This window comes from Montipora capricornis, chromosome 2, assembly GCF_036669925.1.
Source record: "Montipora capricornis isolate CH-2021 chromosome 2, ASM3666992v2, whole genome shotgun sequence".
In the NCBI taxonomy this organism is placed as follows: domain Eukaryota; kingdom Metazoa; phylum Cnidaria; class Anthozoa; order Scleractinia; family Acroporidae; genus Montipora; species Montipora capricornis.
This window is the reverse complement of record NC_090884.1, coordinates 51943559-51953830: the sequence shown is the minus strand read 5'-3', so window position 1 is coordinate 51953830 and position 10272 is coordinate 51943559. Positions and strand designations below refer to the sequence as shown.

General features: G+C 40.6%; 1 protein-coding gene across 1 annotated transcript in view; it reads left to right on the top strand.

Annotated features, from left to right (window-relative positions):
- Positions 1–2655, top strand: part of LOC138037480 (meiosis inhibitor protein 1-like) — a 4857-nt gene extending 2202 nt beyond the window's left edge. Inside the window, 1 exon segment of the mRNA XM_068883399.1 lies at positions 227–2655. Coding sequence (XP_068739500.1) covers positions 227–2655 — 2429 coding nt within the window.
- Positions 2656–10272: the final 7617 nt, after the last annotated feature.

The following is a 10272-nucleotide window of genomic DNA, read 5'->3' as shown; positions in this document are numbered from 1 at the left end:
AAAACCTGCCGGTTAAAGGTGGCCTTTAAGTACCACACCTTCTTCAGCCACGACCGGAAACCGGAAATGATGACAAGTTAAAAGGAAAAACGCTCACTTCCGCTTTCCGTTAGTAGCTTAATCCAATGTTACGTGCTCCGAATATCAAACCAACCAAGAACTCGACTCACCTTCACAAAAACCAAGACACTGTCGAAGTTAACTAACCTGCGTTGTTACTTTTTAGATTCACTTGAGACATTCCTGTGTTCCTTATTGAAGGCCATCGCGAAGACCTTCAAATTTGTTGAGGAGCTCCAAGCTAGAGAACCCACTTATGACACGTTACTTACAAGCAGCGATGAGTCCGTAACCACCGAAAACGATGCCCTTGATCAGTTAGTGGAGTCCTTGTGGAAATCCATCGACCAGGTATGTGTTCCGGCCGTGGTGCTTAATTACGAATCAGTCGAGATGCCAGATGTTTTTGTGATCTTTTTCCAAATTTTACATCGATCGGTGTCTTCCAAGAATCCGTACTACGAACGGTTTGCCCACAAACTGGCTTCAGGTTCCTTCGCTAGATTGTCGCTTGCGATCAGTGAGAAATTTCACAGAACTGCAGAGAACACGGAGCTGACAGAAACTATTGCAAGTTTTTTGGCAGTGCTTTGTCTTGCATGCGTTGATGATGCGACCGACAGGATCCAACTCAAAGATTGTTTAAAGAAAGAAAACATTGGCTGCATTCAGTCCACATCAGTCGGTCTCAACTTGCTTGCCCAGAGTTCAGTGAAACAAGACACTGGTGAGATAAATGACCAGTCACTTTTCTGCACCCAATGCTGCTTCATTGAGCTGTTATATGTGTCCTTCAATCACGGGGATGAAATTGTATCCGCTGAAGAACTAGTGATGAGTCTGCACAGGTTCTTCCTCCTACATTCCAACCTCGGCATTTTGCATCGTGTTTCTTTAAAGCATTTATTGTTTCTCTGTATTACGTGTTACGACAAGCTAAGGTCTAAACCACTGGCATCAAACACCACCCAAAGCGTTAATGCCACTCTTAAGATCCTTGAGGAACATTTAATGAAGTTTACACCTGGCGAGTTAGAAGAAATCTACATCCACGACGTTCTGTTTGTTTCTTGGGTCGTTTCGTGTGAATCCTTGAGGGAGAAGTTTGGAAGGCAAATTTTAATTTGTTTCATGCGAAGGAGAGAAGATGAGAACTCGTTCCTATTCAAAGCATTCTGTGAAGTTCTGAGATCCAGCCCACCAAGCTTACCGTCCTTAATATCGCTAGTGGAGTCCAGTGAAGAAAACATTGTGAATACCGTAGTTAAAATTCTGGAAGCTTTGATCCCTGAAGTGTCAAATTCAGAATCAGATTATTCCTTGAAGGCGGACAGGCCCTGGTTGAGCGTTTTAGCCAACCACGTGTCGAACATTTTTCACCAGCTTTTCCTTGGAAACAAGATCAACCCACTTCAAGACCACTCCATTGCTGCGATGCTGAAAATCATGACAACAGTTCAAATGAACTATATCGAAGCATTTGACCTAAAGCTGGTATATCACGTCATTACCCTACTGACCTCTTCTAATGGCTGTCAACGATTCACCATTCCCGCGATTAATTACCTAAACGTCTCGTTATCTCGGGAATTTGATATGAAAATCCACCGAGTTGCAGACGTGCTTTTATCGAACAAAGCGTTGTGCGAGTTCATCCAACAGATTTTGGATGCCATGCAAGCTAAAGATGTTCAAAAGCTCGCCAGTTCGAGTCAATTATATGCAAGTGTTTTAGTGCTCATCTCCTGCTTGGCAACATCGCAGATCAAAGTTCCTCACGATGACAACAAACCGTTCAAAGTTAGTAAACCGTGCTTGATTACTCTCGCGAATGAAAGGAAAAGTATCTTGGGGCTTACAAGCCTTGTCTTCTGGGATGTTTACTTCAGGACTTGCTCAGATAAACCTACGTTGGAATTGTTCGATATGGTCCAAGGTAGGTATGAGCCTGTCAAGATGTTGGACGTTGATCTGGAGGTTCTGCACGTTTACCTTCAGAATTCAATGGTTCACGAAAGTGAAAGTTTGCGTCAGTGTGCAGTCAAGTGTCTGGGGAGCTTTCTGTGCTGCGTTCCAAATCCCGGCTCTTTTGCAGGCAGTCCTTGGACCAGGATTGTTTTGGAATCCCATATGTCTGTACTGAGTGTCGATATCATGTCATCCAGTTTCGTTTTGTTTTGTTCCTTGATCCTAAAGCACGCTCCAACAACACACGTCTTTACAAAGATGGTCCAAAACATTACGCAGTCTATTCTTGTTAGAATCCCAGATATTCCCTGTTCAGAGCAGGCCCTCTCGTGGCATTGTGTCAATCTTCTCGCACAGCTTTTGAGTTCGGAACACAACACTATGTCACAGAGCCAAAGGGACCGTATTGTGATCTGGTTAAAATCATTCAAGGAATCGTTTAGTGCATGCAGAACACTGGATGCTAAACCAAAGGACGATTCTTTCAAGTTTTACGCCCTCGATGGTGTGATTATTGTGAAAGACTTGCTAAAGCCAAATACTTATGAAGATCTTGAGCTCTTAGAGAGGACGATTCTGCTTGAGAGCAATGAAGTCGATAGGGGTTATGAAGGAACAAAAAGTTGATGGTACTCCTGAAGTCAGAGAAGGGACTAACCACCAAAATGCCTTTATAGGGCTTGATGTTCCGCTTTGCCCAGGAAAAGACGGCGAAAAAGAGGTATTTCTCCTACCCCCTCTTCTCACTAAATTTAAATGTTAACTTGGCTTCGGAACAATTGGAGACTTCACTGTAGCCCGGCTGCATCGTATAGCCGCGGTGGCATTAGAAATCGCACGAGAGAGTCCACAAGAGTGGCACTTAACTCCGGGCTGGCTCAAGGAAAAACTGGTGCAGTGAAACTGAGAGTCTTAGTTTAATCTGGAGGACTTTGAAACCCCAGGGGCACCCAACGTCAACTTTCGGAAAATATCTGTTCGGAAGACGATTTGAGATCTAGAATTTTCGGAACATTTGTTGTAAAATTTCTTGCTTGCCCGCCTGTCCTAGGATTTTCGAACAACTAAAAAATGGCATAATTGCCCATTTTTAACGGATTTTTACCGTAAAAGGGTTACCTAGAATTTTCGGGAGCCTTTTTTCTGGCTGAAAATTTCGAAAAGGCAAGTTTTAATCCCAAGAATTTTCGGATCACTAGACTTTCAGCTAGGAAATCCGAACAGATAAAAAACTTTTAGGGGAAAAAAAGTATGCCTATATCTACCGTTTAAATGGTTTTGAACTATATTCTCGTTGGGTGCCCTTGAAACCTCACCGACGAGTTGGTAGAACAATTAAAGGTGGCCCAAGCCAGTTTCAAGAAATTACACCATTAAAAAAGATTGGCCCGAGAATACTGTATCACCGAACAGCTGTTATGGTACCATGTGAAAAAAAAAGCAACAATTATGATCCCAACAAATTGACTTGCTGAGCATCGGCATCGCAGAGCTCATGGGTTCGAATCCCGTTGAAGCTATCTGAGTTTTTCAGGGGCCAGTCTAGTGCGGTTTTCAATTGAGTGTCGAAAGTAATTAGCGAATTGCTTTGGTTTATGATTACTTCACTCAGTGATTGGTTAAAAGTTTTCGCGCCACTTTTTGAACCAATCAGAAGTGAAACCAAAACCAATTGTGGCTCGCGCGTGCACATTTTCCCGCCTTTTGTGTCGGCTACGTGTAATTACTTTGAGTTTTGATTGGTTTACTGGATTGTCTCCGTCCTTTTTGATTGGTTAAAGTAATTACTATGGTTTTGGTTTTACGACACTCATTTGAAAACCGCTCTATGAAAGATAATTGCTTAAATTGTCAACTTGAGTGCGAAGATCACTTCGCCTTTCGTCTGTAACCGGCACTTCAAATACATCAGAGAATGTTAGCATGGACAACGAGTGTGACTTCGAGGGATTTTGATTACTGCGCATCCGTACTCCGCAACCAGGTGTGTTCAACTCGTCCAGGAAATTTGGTCTGCGACGACTTGACATCGAAAAGTCGTAGCGGAGAGTACGAGTTTGTCAAAAGAAAATTGCGTTTGGTTTTCGCCGTTTACTGTAAAGGACTTTCACTAGAAAAAGTGAAGTCATTCAAAACTGGCGCCGAAATGTGAACTTCATCCCGTAATAGTATTTTGTGCAGACTGGAACTCGTATTATACCGTTATACTCGTGCCGGTGCTGACATTCTCTGTTTACTTCAAAACAGTAACGACTAAATTAAGAGAGTCCACACTGATTAAAGCTTACGTCTTCACGTAAAGTCAAAACATAATTCTTTCTATTTAGCTTGACAAATAGCTTATAGAGCGTGGTACACGCACAGCGCATAGCTCAAACGAAATGGTCAGCCAGAAATAGTTTTTTGAAACCGTGAGGTCTGGGAATGTTTCACGTATTCATGTCGAAAACAACATGTCCTCCTTTGATACACACAATTGCTAATTTGCTCTGAAGTGACTATTATCGTTCATTTAAGTCACTGTGTCTCAGGACTTGCGGTAGCAGAAAAAATAAGGAAGATAAAAATTATACACGTGGATAGGATTTGAACCCGGAGTTTCAACTCTATAGGAACCGCTTCACCACCAGGAGCACCCAACGAGAATATAGTTCAAAACCACTTAAACCATAGCATTGTTAAACGTATTTTAGTAAAAACAGTAGATTTAGGCATATTTTTATCCCCTAGAGATTTTTCATCTGTTCGGATTTCCTAGCTGAACGTGTAGTGATCCGAAAACTATAGTGATCAAAACTTACCTTTTCGAAAATTTCAGCCAGAAAAAAGGCTCCCGAAAATTCTAGTTGACCTTTTTAGGGTAAAAATCCGTTTAAAATGGGCAGTTATACCATTTTTTAGATGTTCTAGATCTCAAATCGGCTTCCGAACAGACATTTTCCGAAAATTGACGTTGGGTGCCCCTGTCACCACTGAAGATCCAGAAACCGCCTAAGCTAGATTAAATAGGCGTAAGCTTTGATTTCAAAATGTTTAGCTTTGACGTGAAGTTTAGTAACCGACATTTTGCAAAGTTTAATATTGTTTCTTGCCGAGTGACAATACAGCATTATCAAAGTAAGTGTTTAATTAAAATATATCTATATTGTGTGGTGGTCAAGTGGTTATTAATCAACATTTCCAGGTTCGAGTCCTATGTCCATACACTTGGGCTTTCTTTTCAAACAAACATGACCATTTGCCATAATCCAAATCAAGCTTTTAGTCTCCTAAATTAACGATAATAGTCAATTCAGAGCAAATTAGCATTTGTGTATATCAGATACATTCGGGCTGGAGGATGGGTGATTCGTAAGGGGAAAATTAGAATGAGGCAAATTAATGTTCCAATGTTTAAAAAAATCTTTCCCAATTATGACAATACCCGTTTTCGTAATCATAACCTTTTAATTATAGAAAAATATGCAGAGAACATTGCATTATTCACGTGCTTTTAATGTCACCTCCTTCAAACATTAACATTATTCCTGGCAGAAAGTATCCGGTACTTATCTCACACAGCTGGCAAATCCTCTAGATAAGAGTAAAAATACTTCTCTCTCTTTATTTACAATACACAGCATGAAATCATCTTGTACTGAATAAACTTTTTACATAAAATCATTTTATCAAGATGTTTGTTGTGAAACCACAGACTCTTTCATAATGGCAGCCAAATTCAAATTTTTTTTCCCTTAATGCTTAATGTGCCTTTATTTCCTTACTTTGGTGAGCAAAAGAATATTTTGACAATGAGAAAAGAATATTAATAATCTATATTATTATTATGTTCTAAGATGGGATGAGTCTGGATGAGTAGATCAAATTAATATGGACGAAAACAATAATAAAGACTGCCATTTATGAAAGTTGTCTACATCCAATGTTTCTTGGGTCGTTTCGTGTGAATCCTTGAGGGAGAAGTTTGGAAGGCAAATTTTAATTTGTTTCATGCGAAGGGGAGAAGGTGAGAACTCGCTTCCATTCAAAGCATTCTGTGAAGTTCTGAGATCCAGCCCACCAAGCTTACCGTCCTTAATATCGCTAGTGGAGTCCAGTGAAGAAAACATTGTGAATACCGTAGTTAAAATTCTGGAAGCTTTGATCCCTGAAGTGTCAAATTCAGAATCAGATTATTCCTTGAAGGCGGACAGGCCCTGGTTGAGCGTTTTAGCCAACCACGTGTCGAACATTTTTCACCAGCTTTTCCTTGGAAACAAGATCAACCCACTTCAAGACCACTCCATTGCTGCGATGCTGAAAATCATGACAACAGTTCAAATGAACTATATCGAAGCATTTGACCTAAAGCTGGTATATCACGTCATTACCCTACTGACCTCTTCTAATGGCTGTCAACGATTCACCATTCCCGCGATTAATTACCTAAACGTCTCGTTATCTCGGGAATTTGATATGAAAATCCACCGAGTTGCAGACGTGCTTTTATCGAACAAAGCGTTGTGCGAGTTCATCCAACAGATTTTGGATGCCATGCAAGCTAAAGATGTTCAAAAGCTCGCCAGTTCGAGTCAATTATATGCAAGTGTTTTAGTGCTCATCTCCTGCTTGGCAACATCGCAGATCAAAGTTCCTCACGATGACAACAAACCGTTCAAAGTTAGTAAACCGTGCTTGATTACTCTCGCGAATGAAAGGAAAAGTATCTTGGGGCTTACAAGCCTTGTCTTCTGGGATGTTTACTTCAGGACTTGCTCAGATAAACCTACGTTGGAATTGTTCGATATGGTCCAAGGTAGGTATGAGCCTGTCAAGATGTTGGACGTTGATCTGGAGGTTCTGCACGTTTACCTTCAGAATTCAATGGTTCACGAAAGTGAAAGTTTGCGTCAGTGTGCAGTCAAGTGTCTGGGGAGCTTTCTGTGCTGCGTTCCAAATCCCGGCTCTTTTGCAGGCAGTCCTTGGACCAGGATTGTTTTGGAATCCCATATGTCTGTACTGAGTGTCGATATCATGTCATCCAGTTTCGTTTTGTTTTGTTCCTTGATCCTAAAGCACGCTCCAACAACACACGTCTTTACAAAGATGCTCCAAAACATTACGCAGTCTATTCTTGTTAGAATCCCAGATATTCCCTGTTCAGAGCAGGCCCTCTCGTGGCATTGTGTCAATCTTCTCGCACAGCTTTTGAGTTCGGAACACAACACTATGTCACAGAGCCAAAGGGACCGTATTGTGATCTGGTTAAAATCATTCAAGGAATCGTTTAGTGCATGCAGAACACTGGATGCTAAACCAAAGGACGATTCTTTCAAGTTTTACGCCCTCGATGGTGTGATTATTGTGAAAGACTTGCTAAAGCCAAATACTTATGAAGATCTTGAGCTCTTAGAGAGGACGATTCTGCTTGAGAGCAATGAAGTCGATAGGGGTTATGAAGGAACAAAAAGTTGATGGTACTCCTGAAGTCAGAGAAGGGACTAACCACCAAAATGCCTTTATAGGGCTTGATGTTCCGCTTTGCCCAGGAAAAGACGGCGAAAAAGAGGTATTTCTCCTACCCCCTCTTCTCACTAAATTTAAATGTTAACTTGGCTTCGGAACAATTGGAGACTTCACTGTAGCCCGGCTGCATCGTATAGCCGCGGTGGCATTAGACTGGTGCAGTGAAACTGAGAGTCTTAGTTTAATCTGGAGGACTTTGAAACCCCAGGGGCACCCAACGTCAACTTTCGGAAAATATCTGTTCGGAAGACGATTTGAGATCTAGAATTTTCGGAACATTTGTTGTAAAATTTCTTGCTTGCCCGCCTGTCCTAGGATTTTCGAACAACTAAAAAATGGCATAATTGCCCATTTTTAACGGATTTTTACCGTAAAAGGGTTACCTAGAATTTTCGGGAGCCTTTTTTCTGGCTGAAAATTTCGAAAAGGCAAGTTTTAATCCCAAGAATTTTCGGATCACTAGACTTTCAGCTAGGAAATCCGAACAGATAAAAAACTTTTAGGGGAAAAAAAGTATGCCTATATCTACCGTTTAAATGGTTTTGAACTATATTCTCGTTGGGTGCCCTTGAAACCTCACCGACGAGTTGGTAGAACAATTAAAGGTGGCCCAAGCCAGTTTCAAGAAATTACACCATTAAAAAAGATTGGCCCGAGAATACTGTATCACCGAACAGCTGTTATGGTACCATGTGAAAAAAAAAGCAACAATTATGATCCCAACAAATTGACTTGCTGAGCATCGGCATCGCAGAGCTCATGGGTTCGAATCCCGTTGAAGCTATCTGAGTTTTTCAGGGGCCAGTCTAGTGCGGTTTTCAATTGAGTGTCGAAAGTAATTAGCGAATTGCTTTGGTTTATGATTACTTCACTCAGTGATTGGTTAAAAGTTTTCGCGCCACTTTTTGAACCAATCAGAAGTGAAACCAAAACCAATTGTGGCTCGCGCGTGCACATTTTCCCGCCTTTTGTGTCGGCTACGTGTAATTACTTTGAGTTTTGATTGGTTTACTGGATTGTCTCCGTCCTTTTTGATTGGTTAAAGTAATTACTATGGTTTTGGTTTTACGACACTCATTTGAAAACCGCTCTATGAAAGATAATTGCTTAAATTGTCAACTTGAGTGGAAAGATCACTTCGCCTTTCGTCTGTAACCGGCACTTCAAATACATCAGAGAATGTTAGCATGGACAACGAGTGTGACTTCGAGGGATTTTGATTACTGCGCATCCGTACTCCGCAACCAGGTGTGTTCAACTCGTCCAGGAAATTTGGTCTGCGACGACTTGACATCGAAAAGTCGTAGCGGAGAGTACGAGTTTGTCAAAAGAAAATTGCGTTTACTATTCGCCGTTTACTGTAAAGGACTTTCACTAGAAAAAGTGAAGTCATTCAAAACTGGCGCCGAAATGTGAACTTCATCCCGTAATAGTATTTTGTGCAGACTGGAACTCGTATTATACCGTTATACTCGTTGCCGGTGCTGACATTCTCTGTTTACTTCAAAACAGTAACGACTAAATTAAGAGAGTCCACACTGATTAAAGCTTACGTCTTCACGTAAAGTCAAAACATAATTCTTTCTATTTAGCTTGACAAATAGCTTATAGAGCGTGGTACACGCACAGCGCATAGCTCAAACGAAATGGTCAGCCAGAAATAGTTTTTTGAAACCGTGAGGTCTGGGAATGTTTCACGTATTCATGTCGAAAACAACATGTCCTCCTTTGATACACACAATTGCTAATTTGCTCTGAAGTGACTATTATCGTTCATTTAAGTCACTGTGTCTCAGGACTTGCGGTAGCAGAAAAAATAAGGAAGATAAAAATTATACACGTGGATAGGATTTGAACCCGGAGTTTCAACTCTATAGGAACCGCTTCACCACCAGGAGCACCCAACGAGAATATAGTTCAAAACCACTTAAACCATAGCATTGTTAAACGTATTTTAGTAAAAACAGTAGATTTAGGCATATTTTTTTCCCCTAGAGATTTTTCATCTGTTCGGATTTCCTAGCTGAACGTGTAGTGATCCGAAAACTATAGTGATCAAAACTTACCTTTTCGAAAATTTCAGCCAGAAAAAAGGCTCCCGAAAATTCTAGTTGACCTTTTTAGGGTAAAAATCCGTTTAAAATGGGCAGTTATACCATTTTTTAGATGTTCTAGATCTCAAATCGGCTTCCGAACAGACATTTTCCGAAAATTGACGTTGGGTGCCCCTGTCACCACTGAAGATCCAGAAACCGCCTAAGCTAGATTAAATAGGCGTAAGCTTTGATTTCAAAATGTTTAGCTTTGACGTGAAGTTTAGTAACCGACATTTTGCAAAGTTTAATATTGTTTCTTGCCGAGTGACAATACAGCATTATCAAAGTAAGTGTTTAATTAAAATATATCTATATTGTGTGGTGGTCAAGTGGTTATTAATCAACATTTCCAGGTTCGAGTCCTATGTCCATACACTTGGGCTTTCTTTTCAAACAAACATGACCATTTACCATAATCCATATCAAGCTTTTAGTCTCCTAAATTAACGATAATAGTCAATTCAGAGCAAATTAGCATTTGTGTATATCAGATACATTCGGGCTGGAGGATGGGTGATTCGTAAGGGGAAAATTAGAATGAGGCAAATTAATGTTCCAATGTTTAAAAAAATCTTTCCCAATTATGACAATACCCGTTTTCGTAATCATAACCTTTTAATTATAGAAAAATATGCAGAGAACA